At 35.1% G+C, this 22,273-nt stretch overlaps 3 protein-coding genes across 3 annotated transcripts; 1 reads left to right on the top strand and 2 right to left on the bottom strand.

Moving 5' to 3' along the window:
- Positions 1-788: 788 nt before the first annotated feature.
- TRIADDRAFT_62383 (uncharacterized protein) lies at positions 789-4,204 on the bottom strand (the record flags this gene model as incomplete). Its single annotated transcript, XM_002118304.1, has 7 exons — positions 789-842; positions 985-1,422; positions 1,534-1,628; positions 1,772-1,991; positions 2,133-2,507; positions 3,481-3,604; positions 4,149-4,204. 7 exons carry the CDS (start codon positions 4,202-4,204, stop codon positions 789-791), a joined length of 1,362 nt encoding a protein of 453 aa, XP_002118340.1.
- Positions 4,205-5,821: 1,617 nt separating this feature from the next.
- On the bottom strand, positions 5,822-14,663 carry TRIADDRAFT_34034 (uncharacterized protein; the record flags this gene model as incomplete). The annotated part of the gene is made up of 8 exons (XM_002118303.1): positions 5,822-10,185; positions 10,240-10,978; positions 11,198-11,658; positions 11,851-12,129; positions 12,322-12,903; positions 13,046-13,525; positions 13,649-13,873; positions 14,198-14,663. 8 exons carry the CDS (start codon positions 14,661-14,663, stop codon positions 5,822-5,824), a joined length of 7,596 nt encoding a protein of 2,531 aa, XP_002118339.1.
- A 4,567-nt stretch (positions 14,664-19,230) lies between these two features.
- On the top strand, positions 19,231-21,996 carry TRIADDRAFT_62381 (uncharacterized protein; the record flags this gene model as incomplete). Its single annotated transcript, XM_002118313.1, has 5 exons — positions 19,231-19,612; positions 20,473-20,536; positions 20,994-21,177; positions 21,427-21,688; positions 21,788-21,996. 5 exons carry the CDS (start codon positions 19,231-19,233, stop codon positions 21,994-21,996), a joined length of 1,101 nt encoding a protein of 366 aa, XP_002118349.1.
- Positions 21,997-22,273: the final 277 nt, after the last annotated feature.

Raw genomic sequence — 22,273 nt, 5'->3', positions numbered from 1 at the left:
TATAGTAGTCTCACTCAGATAGCATTTATGATATCGAACTAGGCATTACGTTAATAGTTAACCGTACGGCAACAATTTATTGTTGACAAATATATAAAATAAATCATTTGAGTAATTTAACGGCCAAATACAAGTATATGAATACCAATGACGCATACACAAGTTTTCAGCTTTTTTAAATGTACAAATAACATTGTATTCACAATATTGTAGGAAATCACGAGTTGCACCGAGTAAAGTGTCAGTTGTATCGCCTTTACCAGTATTTGAAATTAGATGATAAAAACTGAGTAAAATCCTGATGCGTAGAGTATAAATTTTAGGATAATCAGTATCACAGCAATTATATAAAAATTATTGCCAGTTTTGTAACATTTAACGAAATAATATAAAAATGTAACTCCCTAAATCACTCATCCGGAAGTTATTACAGGATTCGTCACCAAATTTGTATTTACTAATTAATCAGTAATCGAGCCACTAAATTTAGACCATCTCAACTATACATGGAAGTTGAAAGCAATGTGAATTAAAAGTATTGAAAATAGAACTAGTGATTATGATTAGATCATAGGAATGTCATTATCCTAATAGTAGCATCCTTACAAGGAATTGCTTTTAATTTTGATTAACAATTTTAAGTATGCTGATAACTACCGAAACGGTTCCAGCACCAATGCCAAAGATGATTAAAAGACTATCTTTAATCTTTACAGGTAACGATATATCTGCTGACTTTAGTCGAAGATGGAATAAACACGGTAGAATATAGGCCACTACCGTTGAACTTAGGGCCCCAATAAGGCTTGAGAAGTAAACATAGTCATTCTTAAAAACAATTCCTATCGCGAAAATGATCAAAACGATGATCGTTCTAAAAATGTTCCTTTGCCATGTTGTAACCTGTTTTCCAGTAAGAGGATATAATGAAAGATTAATACGGAAATAAAATTTATAATGTTTAACTACCATAATATTATTCACCTTTACTGAATTTCCGTTCCTGCATAATAAACTTGTATTATTGATAGCAGTAGGGCTTGATGAACCGAGATCACCACGTAGAAGTGGTTGACTAGGATCGCTAATTGTATCGTGATGAGTGCTACTGGTATATACACATTTTCTCCACAACTTATTGAAAAATTTACAAGTAGGATCTTCCAGAATTTCAATTGGTACAAACACTTGTAGCGGGAATGTAAAAACGACTCCAACGCATAAAAAAATAGTTACAATCTTATAGATGACATTATTACGAGGTAAACTTTCTAAAATAATTTGATTAACGTCATTTCCATAACGTAAGTAGCCCAAAATACCAAGTGCAATAAACCATAAAGTCATAAAGCCTATTGCTAGATGTAGCATTAAACCGAAACGATGCCTATTGCCTTTCATGCTAGATTCAATAGGTATTATCTAAATAATAAAGCCAAGAGCCAATTAGTACTACCACATTACTTAAAACCAAATATTTTGTACCATTAATAGCTCAATATGATTGTTATATTTATTCAAACATCATCTTACTGTTCCAATTCCCTCATATGCTCCAGTCATTTGTCCAAAAAATACAAATGAAGTAGCCCAGTTAACCCATTTGATGCCAGAGTGAACCTTAAAATCTGTTCAACAACAATAATGTAACAGATCCATGAAATAACTAGCCAGCAACAATGCAATATTCGTTAGATAGGAAAGCATTTTAAAAGATGATTTGTAAATATTGACAGCATCCATCACCAATGCTGTTGTATAATAGTTTTACCTCGAAGGATAAAGACTAATACCATTATGAAGCCAACCATTAAAGATGAATTAGCGACAACGCTTGAAAATCCAAGTTGTCGAATATTTCGTGAGTAAGATGTCAAAATTAGAAGAGGCAATGGTATTAGAGCTAGAAAGACAAAAGCCGGCTGCGTTGATTGACCAGAAGGCAAATTATGTATTAACAGACTCTTATTACTTGTGTTACGATCTTCAATCTACAAAATTAAGTAAATAGTTACCAATAAATAAATTAGCGATGCTGTTACAGTCAATATAACCTTTAAATATATACTGTATTGAGACACTTTCAATCGATTGTAATATCCGATAGAGTTTAAAATGATGTTTTTATTGACCTGCAGGTAATATACCGAAGTATTAGTATAGTTTGCTTCAATTGGAAATATCGTCCCCAAAGTATTACCAAGAAATATAATGTAATTAATGCAAAACCCAAATTGCGATATTAACAAGGCGATATTAACCAATCTCAAACCCCATACACCCATCGCTTCTAGTCCAATATCACCATAAGTTAGCTTGGTTTCAACTTCTTCACGTACAGACTGCTCCGAGACGATTTCGGTGGTATTTTGATAGTTTGTATCATTATTACTTTTAATTATACGACGAGTTACCAATCGATCAACAACGATCTTCTTACAATCAACAATTAAGTGGCAGCAGTGATCTGTGATGACGGCTACAATGATCATGATGGCTAATCCAGGCTAGAAGAGTAATTAATTTATTATCATTAAAAATATTAATCAGTATTGCATTATTGATGTGGATAGCAGTATCTCGTAAGTAATTACTGGCCACTTCTAAACGAATGCAGTTAATACCATTCACTAATCACCCTGATACTCTATTTAGTCAATTGGATAACTACTGTACCTCAACATTAACCTGATACTGTACTAGCATAAATGACTCTAGCTTACCGTATAGAGTAGATATGTGGTATACTGTTTATCAGTGTTGTGTAAAATAATATTGTTAATTATTTCTAATACTCATCCAACATTAAATAACGTTTTAAGCTTATAAAAATTGCAAATATTAATTGTTTCAAAACTAAAAGCCATCACAATCAATTATTGTCAGAGCACTCCGACCTTTCGTCGATTGAAATTATAGAATTACTTTAAAGTATATTTATCCATCCCTCACCGATCAGTCATGCTACTTTTATCTAGTCAATCTGATAATGGCCTGAACCTGACTCTCTCTCAACTAGGCCAATATAGCAACATTGTCGATCTGTGAAAAATGGAAAATTTAACTTATAAATTAGTCTACAGTCTAAATTGGTAAAAGATCAAACAGCTCTAGATAACTGTTATACCGTATACGTATTTATCTACTGACTGCCGGATAAAAATAACATGTTATTATTCTTATAGCCAATCCAACATAAATACTCATATATACGCGTATAGCTAGTAGGTAGATATACGGCATTGGCGTGCATCCAAAACTGTTCGATCTTTCATCAACTTAGATTATAGACTAAACTAAATAAGCCTCTAGCTAGTGCCATGTACATTGTACAAGGCATTACAACGACAACAAACATTTTTGCCAAGTACAGTCTTAACTGCTATACCATAAAATATAATAATCAGTGTATCTACACTCAGAATTGTTCTACAGTTGACCATTTTATATCCGCTATCTTGATCAATGGAATACACCTACCCCAAGTCCACTTTGAGCGATACCGAAAGGTAATCCCATATAATTTGTACCAATAAAAGCTTTAAACATGTTTGAAAAGTCCAAAAAATTTCGCCATATTGAAGTCAACCAGCTATTACTAGCACTATACAGAAAATAGATGTTAATTTTGTTTCAATCATACAGCATGATTACGTCTATCTGAGTCTTTAGATATTATAGTACTCGTATTTTCTATATTTAAAGATGAATCGTATCTATACTCGTATGTATGCACGTTAACCAAAAAGATCGATGTATATCAACATAAATTATAATTATTAGAGTTGAATGATCAATTCAGTTATTTACGGTAAGATATTTCGATCAATAAGCATAGAATCTTTCATCGCTATTTCTGTACGGTAAAATTCGTCAATCTAACAGTTGTAAATCATGTATGCGATCGTAGGGCCTTTTACATCCATATCTACGATCTTCTAGTGATAGAGTAATCATAAACATGATCAATTGATGAGGTTTCTTGGTCACGGTTGTGCTATAGTATTTATCAACTCGATCTCATTCTTGGCAGTCATTTCTATTTGATTCCAGTAGGAAAGGATTTAAATTTAACTATCAACGTGATTCTAGTGATGTAGTTATCTTTACCACATCTCTCATACAACATTCAAATGTTTTTGACTTACGTTATCTTGACTTCCGGAATGCTTTGACTAGTATCATCCGATCGATTACTCTCCATGATGACTTATTGACGGTTCCTACTTCCAAAAGAACAACCAAGTTGAGTTAATGATAAGCTATAATCGCTAATCTATCTTGCTACCACAATAATGTGTATGATCGCTGAAAGAACAACGCTACCAAGCATATACGAGACTAAGATCAGATGATTAAAATCAGAACCATTAGTTATACCGATCAATGTAAGTTATGTCACTTTCAGTTGCCTAAATATAACTAAATTGAACAGCTTATTCGCTTACCTTTCTCTATATTGAATTACGACAGAAACTCATAAGCGTTCTCGATCATTCTTAGACTAATATAAACACTTTACAATATTCTAAAAGTCACTACACAACTGAAATTTCCGAACAACTTTATAGGAAACGAATGCGCTTATCACTGCTATTTTTAAAATAATATTATTTTGCTTTTACTGTACAATATACATAGATATGCAGTACCGCAGGATACCGACTGATTCACTACTGATATAGGCCTACCAAAAATCTACTCTAACCAGCGATATTCAGTATAGTCTCGAGTTAAATAGGGTTAAGGTTAACGAGGGATCATATTGAGTTCTTGTACAGTAGTTAGGCTTACGACTTAACTTGAACATCGAAGTAAAATGCATGCAAAAGAAAGCGTCACGTGAGGTAGCCATGAGTCAATAGTATATAGTAATTACCATATTATACTGTCTGCCATCTTCGAGTATCTAGCACTCGATAATCTACCCATATAAATGCTATACTAGTGCGGTGTCTTGTGAGTGCTTGATCCGTTGATAGTGATCATGATTATTCTGTAGAGTAACAGAGCTCTGAGCACGACCAATTTCAGTAAATAACCAAGAGTTGGTACCGAACTGTACTGTATGAGTACATTTAAAGCATATTCTGATCGCAAAATAGGAAAATGATCCACATAAAAACTACAAAATAGCACAATCTCAAGTGATGATAGAAAAGACGTCTGAAACAGCATTGTTTAGATGTTATATAGTCGTTGAATTTAGTTAGTTGATCCCGTGCAATCATGCAACTCACAAATACCTTCATGAACAGCTTTCGTTTTAATTCATCATTTTTTATTAAATCAATTTAGCAACATCAACAAAATTCGTAAAACAACAACGTACATCTAAAGACACCTTTTAACACATCGTATTATATTTGGCCACTATCAAAACTATTCATAAATGTTAAAATATTCCAAATTGACATCGACAAGATTACCTAATTACGCGTATCTAGTTTCATAGCTTACTGCTTCCTAATGTGTCCATTCATAAATGATGAAACAAAATGTTACTGTAACATACCTTGCCGCGTACAACGCAACAATAAATTTCGTATGCAGTTAAGGCGTTTATTGCCGAATTTAAATTACTATTATGTCAACCTGCAACACCTTAATGAAATAAAATAATAATTTAAAACAAGTATTGTTCCCTTGATAAGACCTCATGATAAGGCCACAGCTACGGGCTAGGATATAATCTAATCTTGAAGTGGATCTAATGGTCCCATTTAGCTGCATAACCAGCACAGCATATGCGTAAAAAATGTCAATAACGCTTTCATAGTTATACTGAATATCAATAAAATGGATCTTAATTGTATTTCAATTAGACAAGGTATGAAGTTATATAATCAGCAATGAATATAGCACTTTCATCTTGTAAGATGCTAATGTGATCGCCTTGACTGACAACGATTTCAATCTTTCCTTTACATTGTGCTTGTTGTCCATAATCCCTATCTTGGTTCTGTCCTATTCCATCTCTATCTGATGCTGTCATCATAAAGATATCACCATCAAATTTAGCTGACGGTTGATAATCACCACCAGCCCGCGTTAATGCAATAAATGATTTAGCATTCCAAGCTAAAAATTCTGGATCAATATCAGGGCGTTTTGCCATAATTAGTGATGTAACATAATTAACTTTCTCATCCATCGATGCAACACTCATCAGCTGACTGATTAACTGATCGTGATAGATGTCAGAAATATAAGACTTCAGATAATAATATAAAGACTCCGAATAATAAGTATCATCATCAATAACTTCTTTTGGATACCGCGCTTTGTAAATTTGTAATCGTTCTCTAGTATAACAGTATGAACCGTCAATCATATACATTCGATGGAGATTATCTTTGTTTTCTCGTTGTAGCTGAATTGCAACCTCATGTGCGATAGTACAGCCAAACGAATAGCCACAGATACGATACGGTCCTTCACTTTGAATTTCTTTCATTTTATTCCAATAGAATGAAGCCAACTCTTCCACAGTTTCTGTTGGTGCTTCTGGTGTTAATTGAATACCGTAAACTGGAATCTTTAATTTACTTGCTACTTCCTTAAATCGCTCTATCGATCCTTCTATCGGATGGAAAAAGTAGATAGGTGCTTCATCTGAATTCACCTCATTTAATCGAACTACTGTACCCAATTCAATTTGTTCCTTGGTAAGTAATTCGCTAACTCGCATTCCAGGTACAGCATTTAACTCTTCTGAACCATTATCATTGTCTATATTATTCGAATTTTGTAGTGCTGAAGTAATCTCTCTCAATTTATTCATAGACAACTGTCTAACTTCTTGTATGGGTAATGTTGCATTGAAATCTCTTTCTAAAATTTGCCTAATCTCTACGCCCATCAATGAATCTAATCCCAAATCAGAAAGTGTAGAGTCTTGATTTACTGTTGATGGATCTTTAATACCCAAAATATTCGCAACACTCTTAACTAAGTCTTCCGATGATAATTGGTCACTTGAACCTGATGCTTTCTCACGGCTTGCTTGAACAAAACTGGATACTACTGGATAGTTACTGATTAAAAATTTCTCCATCACATCTAAGCACGAATGTATACGTTGTGGCAATGTACCACCCACTACAGTAGTATTGCTACCTTTCATGCTTTCAATAACCATACCAACGTCACCGATTGCTCCCCATTGAATAGCCAATGCTGGTAAATTCTCATGATGTCGTCTTTCACAAATACGCTCCATAGCAGAATTGGCATAGCCATAGTTCGCTTGACCAGCATTACCGCGGCCACAGCTCACCGATGAGAAAATAACAAACCACTCTAAACCACTACATCTCATACGCGTTACCCTATCTAAATGGATAGTACCGTCTACTTTAGGCTTAGACACTTCGTCGAATAATTCCTTGGTTTGGTTTTCCAAAAATCCATCTCGTAATACCGCCGCTAAATGAAATACACCGCCTACTTCGCCTAAGCTCTCTGCTTCTTTGATTAATTCTCCTGTACTTTCCATCGATGCCACGTTACATTTAGATATAGATACTTGAATACCTTTCTGCTTCCAGTTTTTTACTTTACGAGCTTGATAACCATTTCGAATACCGGATCTACTAGTCAATATAATTTTACGTGCTCCACGATCTACCAACCATTGTGCCAATTCCAGACCAAATCCGCCCAATCCACCAGTGACAATATAACTTTTAACGGGATCACAATGACATCGAGCCAAACTCTTCAAATTTATAGCCTTACTTATTGAATCATCATCATTCCGTACTTGTATTAGGACTTTACCAATGTGTTTACCTTGAGCCATGAATCGGAATGCACCTTCTAAATCTTCGCGATCAAAAACTGTAGTCTTTAAAGGTTTCACTACGCCGCATTCTATACCATCTGATAAAAGTTTGGATACATTCGGCCACTCAGTGTTACCCTCATCAAATAGAGCATCCAACAAAATTCCATGAAATGATATGTTACGTAAGAATAAAGCCATTCCTAAAGGTGTATTATTGGACAGATCATACTTTCCTATTTCTAAAAATCGACCATGACGAGCAACTACTCTTAAACTAGCTTGCAATTTCTCCTCAGCTAATGAATTCAATACTACATCTACACCACGTCCTTGGGTACCTTCCATTACCATCTTCTCAAATGATAAATCACGTGAATTACCTATATTTTCTTTAGACAGTTGGGAAAATCTCTCCAATAAGTATTCCCGCTTTTCTTGTGTACCTACTGTAGTGAAAACAGTACAACCTTTCGATAATGCAATAGCAATCGCAGCTTGACCTACACCACCAGTACCTGAATGAATTAATACAGATTCACCATCCTTTAGTTGACCTCTTGTTATTAACGAATAATACGCTGTTGCATATACTACTGGTACCGTAGCTGCCTCTCGTAAGCTCCATGAATCTGGAACTGCCCATGTGAAATTTTTATTTGTTAGAACAGTAGTTGCTAAACCTTTAGCGGGTAGTAATCCCATTACGCGTTTACCGTTTTCGTCTTTACCTGCAAATTCCATACCCAATATACAATCCTGTGTAGCTAAATCGCCAGGCAATGCATCTGGTGGTAATTTACCTGTAGCTAGCATTATATCGCGAAAGTTTAACGATGCGTAATAAACATAATATAAAGCTTCATCAGTTCTTGGTTGAGCATATTTTAACGGTGATACGAACCATCGTAATGATGACAGATCTCCACGAGTCAGAACATTAACGTATGCTTGATCATTATTTATTGCCGAAGATTCATCTTTACTAACGGATAAATGACGGAATGATCCCCATTTTCCATCACGATAAATATTCATAACCAGATCATGTTGTTGTATAAGCTTCATTTCTTGCGAAAATTTGACAGCAGGACTTGAGCCATTCAGTCGTGCATTAAATACACAACGTATATTTTCACCACCAGGTTCCTTGCGTAAACAATTTGTCATGCCAACAATGCCTGAAGTACTATTGCAATCGCTCAATAACCAAATTTTTTGATTAGATTTATTACTTAACATAAATCTTTTCAATTCGTCTAACCAATCGAAGTTTTGATTATTAACGTTTAATATGATCGGTGAATCCACAACATTTCCAGGATCGTTAAGTCTACACAAGAATAACGTTGATAGTAGACCGTCACTCTTAGTACTTATAATACTAAATCCTTCATCTTCTAAAATTTTAATCCATTCATCTTCGGATAACAGATTATGATTTGATTCATTCTTATTATGCCATGCTTTATCATTTACTCCAAATATAGATAACGCTGTCGTAAAGTTACGAGTGCACTCATGCAACAAAAAAAATCCGCCTTCTTTTAGCAATTTAGCTGCCATCGATACTTCATCTTCTCCTCTTAAATTTTCATGTAAGGTAGCATAACTACTCACAACCAGATCTGATGATCTCTTCAAATTTCCGTCAATCGATGATTTACCATTTAAGTTGACGATGGAAATGTCATTAAATTTTTCTATCTCAGGACTAAGTCGGGATTCATCATCTTTATTGCCCACTATAGCTGTATAGCTGACAGTAGAATCTGGTTGCGAAAGAATTGCTGGTAATACACGATTGAACATCTGACCATAAGTGGCACCCATTTCTGCAACTTTCAATGGCAAATTAATTATATTTTCGTAAACTATATCCATCGATGTTTTCAAATATCTGTCATCTAACAATGCGCCACCAAGAATGTCATCGACGAATAATTTTCGATTTTCCCACAATGTTTCCTCTACTGATTTACTGAATGTGTTATCAGGTATCAATTCGCATATTTTATTCAGAAGTGTGAATATGCCACAGTTTTCTCTATTCTGATATGCATTAATCTTATCATTAAGGTTTTCCCATACACCTACAGCTTCTTGTAATGCAGTTATATTCTTAATCGCGTTAGGTACTACCTGACCGTTAAACTTCTTTTTGAACTCATCATATTTCAATGCAGCATATTTTTCTATGTCATCCTTGTATTGTAATAAATTCTTGTCTTTACCTAAAATATTTCTTTCGAAATAAGGTATAAAACAAAATTCCTCTAAATTCGGTGCATTTTGTTTATCCTGCTTACGGGGCGCAACGGTAGCATGCAAGCCATGTAACTCTACTCCACCAGCAACACACATGTCCGTGAAAGGATTCATACTAATATCTAAAAACTCTTCGAATTTTTCTGCTTTCTCAGTTTTCACTTCATCATAGTCATCACTTTCACCTTCATTATCATCTTCTTTATATGGTTGTTTACGAGGATCAATACGAATATAGCGAATACGTGTTGGTAACCTCAGACCACGACCAGACAAACCTAATACAGACATTTGTAACATAGTATCGATAAACGATACCCAATTACCATTCCATAATAGTTTACCCGCCAACCCGTCTTGTGCTGCAGTTTCGATGCCTTGAAACGACGGACCATAATCGTACCCACGCAATCGTAGCTCTTTATAAACATCATTTTTCGATAATGGTGCACAATCTTCCGTACCAAACTTCGGTAATTCATTAATTACCATATTGTCATCACCAATGCTAATCTTGCCAGAAACAGCTAAACTACTACCAGATGACACCTCAAATTTACCAGTGGTAGGCATGATATCGACTTGCAATTGAATATTCCCAGTCGTAGGTAAAATAGTCGCTTGATGAATCTTAACATCTTCAAAAACAACTGGGGTCTGGTTATATATTGTACCTTTAAGGCGAGCTAATGCTTTCCATGCAAGCACGAGATAGCCCGTAGCCGGATATAGTACACGTCCATCGATAGCATGTCCAAGAACGTAATGATCAGGTGAATTAGGGGAGACGTCAATATTAAAGGTGATTGCAGCACCACCATCTTTACTGCCGTTCTTCATAAACATGTCTAATGTTGGTATGGTCCATACTTGTGAATGATCCCAAGCTACTGATGGTGAAATGCATGGTGTACCAGGTGGAACCTGTAACACAATTTCCATTAAAGTTTAGTGGTAAGTCAATTATAGTCTTTCAATTAAGCGTGTAACACTAAAACTTTAATATATATTTATATACATATTTATTTATAGTCACTTTTATACTTATCAATACTATTCTATATATTCACTCAGATTCAGAATTACGTTGGAATATACTAAATCAACTCCAAAAAATCTGCATATTTTATTACAACACCTTACCGGTAGTGAGGTCTCTGGTAGCAAAGGTGAAGGATCTACATTTATTCCATTCATATACAGCTGACCAAGTGTGGTTAAATAAAGTTCCCGATTATGAGCATTATCTTTGCGCATAGTTTTCATTATCGTACACGTTGGACTCATTGTACGCTTTAGCACAGCTTGGAGCAAATGATGTGGACTAATTTCAATTACGATAGCGTTTTCTGGTACTTTCTTCATGGCATTGTAGAATAGCACCGGACTTATTAAGTTATTAGCGTAGTATTCTGCTCCAGCAAATTTAGAGAATTCTTCATGTAACCGAGATTCTGGTACTGAAGAGCTAATCCAGCGTGATGAACGTTTTCTCGGTTGTGCAACAATTTTCTCAACTGCAGCCTTGAGCAGGGGTGCAGCTTTCTTGATATAATGCGAGTGAAACGCAACGCCGGATGTTTCGACTTTTTTAGCAAATATTTCTATAATGACCATAAATGTACCTTGTTATCTAACCGACTACATACAAGAAAATACCAATATTTCATATTTGCAGCGCACTTAAACACTGCTTTGCTGCATTAATTATTAGCACAAACAAGTAATGGTAGTAATAATCTAAAGTATCTCATTCTCATATTACTAAAGCTAAGTACCAAAAATTTTTTAGATACCTTCAGACTTTAATTGCTTAACAACTTCTTCCACCTTATCTGGATCGCCGGAAATAGTAACTGTTTTCTCTGCATTATGACAAGCCGCTACAACACCTTCTGGGCAACGCATTTTCGCTTCTTCCCATGTTAGCCCAACAGCAGCCATTGCACCTCTATCTAATTCAGCATCTAAAATAGCTTGCCCTCTCCAGTATCCGACCTGTACAGCTTCTTCTAGCGTAAGAGCACCATCAGCGTAACCACAAGCTACTTCACCTGCACTATGACCAAACAGACCTTTAATTATATAAATCAAAGTTAGTGTACTGTCTGTACCATCACAACCGAAAATATAATTAATAAAAAATAATGGTATTTTACGTTTAATAGTAAATCTAGAAATATAAAAGACCTAATTTCATAAATTTCTAAATTTTTAGAATATGTCTATATTACATCTTGCAAAGTAATAGAATGTTTAGTACATACCGTCTGGTTCAATCCCACAAGCTTTCAAAGTATCCACTAGTGCTACTTGTATTACTACTAAACCAGTAAACGAATTTCTCACGTTTTCATATGTCTTTTCATTGCTATTGAGTAGCATATCTAGTACATCTAGTCCTGTTGGCAATAATGCTTGACGAGCCCTTTCAATACTCTTTCGAAATACCTTGAATTTCATCATATCTTGGCCCATCTGATTCCAATGCACTCCCATTCCTGAAAATGCCCACCACAATGGACGTTTACTCGTTGGTACTGCATTAATCTCCTCAGTAGCATTATCTGAATTTAATATTGTAAAACCGCGCTGTGGATGATAGTTGCTTGATGTAGGTGTATCAGACATGCCATTAATGAGGTTGATTAAATCCGCATGATCATGGTGCTCTTTAACAAGTTCCATTAGTTTCTCTACACCTTCTTTTGTACGACCAGAACACAAAGCTATAGATAATTCTTTACTCTTTGTAACTTTACTCTCACTTTCATGGTAAATATTAGGTTTTAGTACGGCGTGAACATTTGCACCTCCAAATCCAAACGAATTGACACCTACGTAACCATCTATAAACGAAATCATTTCAACATTAAGATATTTGCGTTTCAATGTAGCCATATAAATTTTTGAAATAGTGTGTATTAATTGATAACATACATTGCTGATTATAGTATATTAATTCATAAAATATAAGCAAAATCAATTTACCAGGAAATTGTGTAGGCTCGGTTATGACATGAAGGCGTCCGTCTAGTAGTCCTGGTATATCAGGATTTGGATTTTTAAAATGTAAATTAGCTGGTAATATGCCATGTTGTGAGCTCATCACCAATTTTGTAATCGATGCTAATCCAGATGATGGCTCGCAATGTCCCATATTTGATTTTACTGATCCAATCAGCAAAGGCTTATTATTACGGACCTCTCCTGCGAACATTTTAGCGATTGAATTGACTTCCTGTGGGTCTCCAGCTTTAGTACCTGTTCCGTGAGCTTCAATGTAATTCACATCGCCAGGGTTGACACCACATTCAGAGTAAACTTCCTTTAATAGACGATGTTGAATTCCACCACTAGGAAATGTAACACCCTGCTCTTTATATCCGTCACAGTTAGCTTTAGTATGAACAACGGAAGCATAAATACGTTTGGCTTCAGATTTCTTAAGCAAGAGTACAGAAACGATGCCTAAAATATTTAAATAATTAACATTTAGAAATCTCATAACATGGTTAGCGTGTAATTGTTAACGTTTTTTTTTTATATTAGGACATGATAATTTGAAAGGTCGCAAGTTATTTCACCACTTACCTTCAGCGCGGCAATACCCATTACCACTAACATCAAATGATTTACATGCGCCATCGGGTGATAGCATTCCAAGTTTTAAGAATTCTAAACTTGTATTTGGCTTAAGATCTAGAGCTACACCGCCAACAATTGCGCCATCACAAGTTCCCATTTTAATTGCTCTAACAGCTTGATCAAAAGCGATTAGAGCTGAAGAGCATGCAGTATCGATGGACAGACTTGGTCCTATAGTAATAAAATTTATAAATTGATCCTATCTTCAGATATTTCTACGCACTTTCATTATATAATAACAGCCTTCATTCTACAATAGTACCACACAGTTTAGTATTTAAGGGCCAACAATTCTCTCTATAACAAGCTTAAGGTGATACATTCACAGTGCATATATACGTATATTGATAAGCTATATTTGATTTCTGGATGCAAGTACTGTAATATAACCATTCTGAATGCAAAATCTACTTTATTAACGATGCTGCACCAGCGATTAATTCTAAAGTGTATAAAAGATAAGCATAGTAAAGTCTATCAAATCAACGAACTTACCACTAAGATCGAAGAAATACGATAAACGATTTGCTAACATACAGCAACAGCAACCAGTCATGCTATAACCGATCTGAGATTCAGCATCAGATTGATAGGCCTGTATAGCTTCAGTCAAACTTTCTCCAACGAATACTCCCATTTTCCTGCCCCTTATTTGATTTGGATTCATACCAGCATCAACAATAGCCTCATAAGTTACTTCTAACAACAATCGTAGTTGAGGATCCATTGTATCTGCTTGCTTAGCATGAACGCCAAAAAAAATTGCATCAAAGTTTTCAATATCTTTCAATTTGCCGTGGCGTTTGGGTAAGCCAAACATTCCGGGCGTCCAGCGACGATCATCTTCGGTGATCATATCTTCACCTTCGATTAAGTGTTGCCAGAACTCTGAGACGTTATTTGATTCCGGTAGTCGGCAAGAAATGCCAGCAATAACAATGTCATCTTGATTAGGATCCATCTGCAAGAAAATCGGTAAAATCATGTTTGTGAAGGGTATTACTATAAAATGACCATGTATCACAGCATAATCCCGTAGTATCATTCATTAGAACACAGTCCAGCACGTTTTCTTACTACTGTGGTTCAAGGCCATAAAGGTAAAAGAAAATTGCTGTTTTCTTTTACCTCTATGATCAACTTATACTCTGTCCATTCTCCAGCTGTAACCAGCAACTCAACATGCAATGTATATTCATTTACGTTACTGGTACATCTGTTTCATGCATATGTAAACGTCTTTCATAAACAACACACCAAAAAAACAACAAATGTAATTATTTGCTTTGGAGCATTTGAAGTTGTAGGACGTTGAGTAAATTTACTCTAGGAATTGTAAACACTTTGCATGTTACCTATCGTACTGACATCCAGTACAGTACAGTACGGTAGAGCGCTTCTGTCATGCTCCAGACTTACAGTATCGTATGTACTGTAAGGAGTGTATAGTACTGTACACTGTACACGACAGTACTGTACTGTATACAGTACAGTATGCATAATGCGATTCTAGGTACTGAATGAAGGTAAAAACTGAAAGTAAGATCCAAATTCCATTTTCTCTTATTAATCGGTAGTAATTTCTGTTCTGTTCCAGTGCATCGGAGTTGTTGTTCACTCTAGAAACCTCGATCAATTCCAAGGAGACATTATGATAAAGAGAATATCAATTCAAATAAAGAAAAATTGCTTATGCACACCGACTGTATGGTTTCTTAATTTCCAAGCCGTAACTATCGTAACGAATCGCAACAATGTCATACAGTCACTGCAGATTGAGAACGCATGACTTGATGAATGAGTGCTAATGACGTAACACCCCAACGGAATCCCAATTTTTTTTTTCAAGTTCTCACAGTCAATTAAAACGGGCTGTTTGGTAATACTTTACTGCCGAGCATTTTATAACATGCTGCTTTATCGAGCTAATGTTTAGTATCAATAACATACAAAATTGTAGGAAGTCTTAAAGTATTTTAACTTGGTGAACGCGTAGTTTTCCTTTTCGATATCCCTGCCACAAATAAATTCACTGGCAATGTGCGTGCGTTTACATTAGTTAGTTATAATTACAAGCTAATTTGCATTGACGTATTTCCAGCGATTTTGGCAAGCATTTCTAACTCTCAGTTAGCAAAGCAATCATTCATCAAAACTATTCCTATGGGCAAAGTCAAGAGGCTAGATGGGCATGATTTTGCCTTCAACACTTGTCACTGCATATTCAATATTGTGGCAATCTTCACACTACAGTAGATATGAAATCCATGCATGCTCCCAACTAGTTTATACAGTACTATCCTTGCTATGATTATCGATTAAGCGAATAGGAATTCTTTCTCATTCTATTAGCAATGAATACTGGAAATTTTCCAATTCTATCAAGCCTACGTGCACTGTAGTCCATTGCAAATCCACTTTCAATTCTTCCATTACATACTGTATGCGCTACATCGTCTAAAAGTAAATCTTTGTACGAAATTAACCTACGAAATATACAGTACATGTTGCACATGCTTTATGTTCATTCATACCTTGATCTTCCGCGATAGCTAAAGGCCTTGGTTATTCAATCAAAATGGATACAGCAAATGATCGCACCGTAATTTTATAGCTTTTGTAGTTTGAATACACACTGCTGTGAAAAACTTTTGGTAATTATTGATTATAATTATCCGTTACGTTGCGATTCAATTCAATTCAATGCCTACCAGAGCACGTAGAGAGCAGAAAGAACTGATAGGCGAATAGCAACCACTGATCTACTTTATAACCTGATACGTCCGTTCTTGAAGTAGCAAATAATGCAATTTTCACTTATACTGCGATGAAACTGCATAGCCACGAGCTCGCCTGACTATCGCAGTCCTTGTTCAACCAACTAATTCTTGACATCACCTGATTTTTTTTTCTTGAAGTTGATTACACTACACTTGCTAAAATACAATTACATTAAGTGAAAAATCCTCCCATTCATTAACTGGCTTTAATTGTCTGCCTCTCGTCATACTTGAAACGAACAAATAGAGCGATAAGCTTAGCCAATGGCATAGCGCTTAATTGATCTTAACGTTATATCACGTGGTTGAGCATGCAAACAACTTCGCGCCTCCTTGTCTTTCATATTGTACTGTCTAGTCTGATTAATTTCGATGGCACCCTGAAAAGACAGAATTGTGCAAGTTCAATCAGTCCCGTACTAGATCAATTCTATAGATCTGAGGCGATATCCTTCTACAAGTATATGATATATACTGTACAGTATACCGTATAAATATCATACAGGAATTTCAACGGAATACAACTTTGACTTTTGAACGAAGGGGTGCCATGGAAAATAATCAGACTCTGTATGTACAGTACAGTATGCAAGTGTCCAGCGGTACAATGTACTGTACTGTACTATACTGTACTGCACGTAAAGTGTTCATTACCCACGAATCATCTGTCATTATTGTGTATAATCATGTCACATGCCATGCAATGTCACACCACCGGTTGTACAGTATACAGTAAGTCCTGCACAGTGTAAAGTGCTACTGTACTCTAGACATGGACTGTAGCTTACTTTTTTACTGCAATACTATACTGTACGGTGTACAGTACCCACGAATCACCTGCCATTATTGTGTATAATCATGTCACGTGCATGCAATGTCACACCACCGGTTGTACAAAGTACTGTACAGTACAGTGTAAAGTACTGTACTACGCTAGACATAGACTACTGCACATTTTTTTACTGCATTACTATGCAATGGTTCTGCTCCATGCACCGCTGTACTTACAGTCCAAAGTACTGTATGATCACACCAACGGCATTATACTGTACTAGAAGTTAATCACTAGCTTTGACCGATGACCATGACCATAACCCGCAACAAAATCTCCTTGTGCTGTGATAGTGAATGATTGCAGGTGCTAAATCAATATTATTCAAAGCAAACAGTGATCGTCTAAAAAGATCGCAATCTTCTTTACCGATCACAGCGAACTGCAGAAATTGAACCTGTTGAATGACTGCATACTGTCCTGTCCATTCTATAAGCTCATCTGCGTGCATTTCCTTTTGATCAGCTGATGTCCATTCATGAATGAATTATTTTCCATTAAGTTAAACACTTACTGTACTATAGTCTCCGACCCTCAAGGGACATTGGGTGATTGGGGGCCATTGAGGACATTAGAGGATGGCGTGATGTCCAACAGGTACACTTATGGTCCAGTACAGGACTGCTGACTAATAAGACGTCGACTGGCATACTCCATTACTCATCCAATTGAGATTTTGGCTGAGGAACTTCAAAAAGTGGGCCTGTTCTCAGGGACTCTTCTGTCAACTATGGATAAGACAGGATTGTACTCCCATCTCGGAATATCACTGTATACAATGTCTTTATTGCACACAACTAATTATTAGAGCCGATCTCAAGATTAAATTTATAGTTGCCATGTTCCACTTTACGATTGGTCCTTAAAATTTGACTCATTTTTCACGAAACGTTGCAGTGCAATAATCTTCCCTGGAAAACTTCAATACAGTACTGGTATAGATTGTTGCATATAATTAATTATTGAAGGTATACCAGATGGATCCAACCAGATTAGTCAAATTAAATAATTATGAATTTGGAGCATGCAGCCATGCAAAACATGACATGGTCGCTATTTCCAAACAAATAATTTTTGAAAATCACTTCTTAAATCGATAAATCGATGCATTGTTACACCAAAAAATTAGACGTTCGCTACATCTGTGAATAATATAATTTACTATTTGTGCAATTAGTTATACTAGTGAATTTCCACTTCAATGAGCTGGAACGCATTCTACACAAAATAATCCATTAAAAGAAAATTCATATTAAATTATCATACTATACTCTTATATGCTTCTTTACAAGATTGGATAATGATATATTTGTCTTAACGGAAAATTACCTATTTCATGCATGGACTACAAAATGTTGAACGTTTAGTTAGGCCATGACGACATGCATCGATATATCTAGTAGTCCATGGTTTCATGCTACTAGTAACTTCCCTACGTTTGCCTGCTCATACCAGCTACATTTTAAGGCATGGTTTTGATTAAAGCATCCAATGACGGTATTGAATCTGATTAGGAATGATTTGCGATACTTGATTTTACTACAGTAGGTACAGTATATGACTAAATAATATAAAATAGCAGAGTAGATTATCCATCGCATTGATACTGAGACATTCCAAAAAAAAAAGCTCTAGTGATGTCGTAATGCCACTGTGATGTTGTTGTAAATCACATATATAGACAATTAGACATAGACATGTTCAGTCACACAATAATTAATTTATTAATTTATTCCTTCCAAACCCCGTGACTCAACGACATGGTGCGCCATTATCCAATTCGAGTATGCAATGTACTGTATAATGTATATGCCAATTTCGCTAGCATAGTGTACAAAGTAAAACACCTTGAAGAACATAGTAGATTAACCGCCACACTTGTAGATGCAATCACTAAACAAACGATGCCAACTAAAATGGCGGCCTACTCTGATTTAAATATAATAACCGAAAATTCACCGTTGCACATATTGGCAATCCAATGCCATCAATGGGAAACTGAAGATATATCCATTACTACGTTCATGAGTAGGCTGGAAACTTTACAAAATAATTTAAATATACAAGATGGTCCGAACAGATTACATTTATCCTGTACCGATGAAATGCAAATGCTGACGTACTGCTCTAATTTGCCATGTTTACAAAGTACGAAGACTTCGGACGCTGAATTAAAAATTAACTTACTACTAAATCATATGATGTCTCCATCGTCATGGGTTAGATGTGTTACATGTAGCTTATTGAGAAACCTATGGTTAACATTAGATTCCTGCGGTAAACATTTTATTGTACAAAGTAAGTACGCGACCTTTGCCTCTAATGTTATCATCATAGTAGCATAGTAATCTTAATGATAGTCAAAATATGAGCCATCCTTCCCTGCTTTCCTTGGCTACTATGAAATGATAATACTGCATCGAAACAGGGAGAAGTACTTGTGCCGTAGCCTTACGTAATTCTCCGTTGATATTGTGATGATTTATTATACGCATACGTTCATATTAGTATTAAAAGGAAGATAAAAGTCTATTGGAGGCATTGAACCAAAAATTCATGTCATGAACTTGTCTGGTTAGCTACTTTCCAATATGTATTCAGAGTTAATATTTTAGTAAAGTATCGTTCCTAACTATCGTTATACCAATTTCGTCGTCGTATAGTTTACTTGTTCGATCAAAGAAGAAACTTTTCGCTGTAGCTTGATGAAATAATCTGCTGATACAATACTGCAGTGGTTCATATCGAATTAGATCTTGCTTACCGTAGTCCCTGATTATGTGGCATTTCATAAAGTGCCAAGCCTTAAACCAAAATCATAATTAATTTGTTTTCACTTGCGCATGTACCACCACCATCTGTAGCTACCTGTAAATTAACACAGTTATACACCTACAGCAGGTTAATATGTAATGCACGTCGATGCTTGGCTAGGCAGTCTCAATCAAGATTATCTTCTGTGTTAATGTATGCTAATCTCTTTATACAGGATTAAGTAGATTGGCGGTATCGCACAGATTGTAATTATATGTGCACGTAACATGCATATAATCATGTTGCACACCATCATCTTGCATTGTGGTAAAAATCTTTAACGTTAATTTACTATTTTACTAATATTAAAATATTTTTACCTTTGCTTCTTCTATTAATTTTAGCTACTATCCTCTGTAAAAATTTAATGATAGCACTTAATGACAGTTTATCCAAGAAGTCCGTAAGGTAAATATGTTTATGTGTAAAATTAAAGTTTTAAATTAAGATATTACCTGAAATTAATATGGAAACACACTTTCATAAACTTGGCCAGATAACACCATCTTTGTCGCTCAGTACAGTAATATGCGAACGTATTCGTATCCTATTAATAGAAACAAATTTATGGTCATTTTCTGTAAGGTCTTCGATGGATCATTCGGTGGGTTATTACTACGGGGTACCATATAATAACCACCTCACAACACTAATACACTAAATTTCCAGATATTGTGTTGTATAAATAACTTTGCAGATAGAAACCTACTGCAAGATTAGCATTCTATATCATATTTATTTCATCAATTAATAATTTCATTACAGTTTTTTAACATGATTTTAACCGACTAGTATGCAAGATATTGGCGCAACGCAATAAACTGAATCGATTACACTTAATACTTATTTTGTTTGCCTGTTCTAGGTTTGACACAAGTGTATGTATCTGTTTGGCTTCATTGACAATCATATCCAGTTCAGCGATTAAGAAATTGTCATCGTTACGATTATCTAGACCATTTGTTGCTTTATCTATAGCCACTATACTAGATGTACTCAATCACAAATTTGATAAAGTAAACAATCCGTCATCGATATTAATTTATAGGGTAAGAATATTTCATAATCTCACCGAAAACATTATTTCTTAATATAGTACTCCCTATCATTATAGTTTATCTAGAAGTAATCTTTCAACTAGTATCATATTAATGCTCAGCAGCACAGAAAATACTGCAAATAAGTGAATAGATATCAATCTTATTATATACTACTGAAATCATAAAGCATTTTATCTCCTCACCTCTAATTTAAATATATAACCATGCGTAAACTTACCATCAAATCCATCATTACAGGTTGCAGCAGATAGCCTTGAAAGATTGATCCATGTTAGCAATCTGTGGCTAGAAGCACTAAATGTTACTCAATGCTATCAATGCATACAGTCCTATTACGAAGCCATTATAACTCACTTTCAAATTGTAGGGGATGATTGGACGTGCTGTAAAATATTAGGCATCCTAAATCATGACGATGTTTTCTCTACATTTGCTAGTCAAAGTAGTATCTTAAGTAATATAGCAACACTCTTAACTGATGCATTAAAGCCTTATAAAGGTTAGTTTGTTACTGGAGTAAGATTTCTTGTTTTAAGAAATATTTAAATTTAATCAATCCTTAATTCCAAATATTATTATATTTAAATATTCGTACTAGATGGAGATTTACTAGAATTGCGTTGGGCTATTTTACACTTCATAATGCGTTACGCAAAGTTACGCCTAGGAAATCATTTAATGCATTACGGAAAGCTTGACCGAGATAACAGTTTAACCCTAATTAAGAATGGATGCTGTGAAGAATCGCAAGTAAAAAAGCTTAAGGAATATTTAGCTAGTCTTCCACCCAGGGATGACGATAGCTAATAATGGTTCCTTCACGGTCAATTTATGTCGGAATACTTAAATGAAAAATTTTACATTTTCATTATTAATGAAAAAAGAACGACAAAAATGTTCGCTTATACTTGCAAAATATTAAATAATCTACATTTTTTTAAACTGATATACTTAGGATTACTTTAGGTAAATTAATTACAATATTATCGACAATGGTTTATTGAAATGAATGACTATATTTACTGTACATAAAATGATAATATAACTTGTTTGAATCAGTCACGATATAGAATTCCGAAGAAAG

This window comes from Trichoplax adhaerens, genomic scaffold, assembly GCF_000150275.1.
Source record: "Trichoplax adhaerens TRIADscaffold_44 genomic scaffold, whole genome shotgun sequence".
In the NCBI taxonomy this organism is placed as follows: domain Eukaryota; kingdom Metazoa; phylum Placozoa; class Uniplacotomia; order Trichoplacea; family Trichoplacidae; genus Trichoplax; species Trichoplax adhaerens.
Note: the sequence above shows the minus strand (reverse complement) of the source record. Positions and strands in the feature narration are given on the sequence as shown.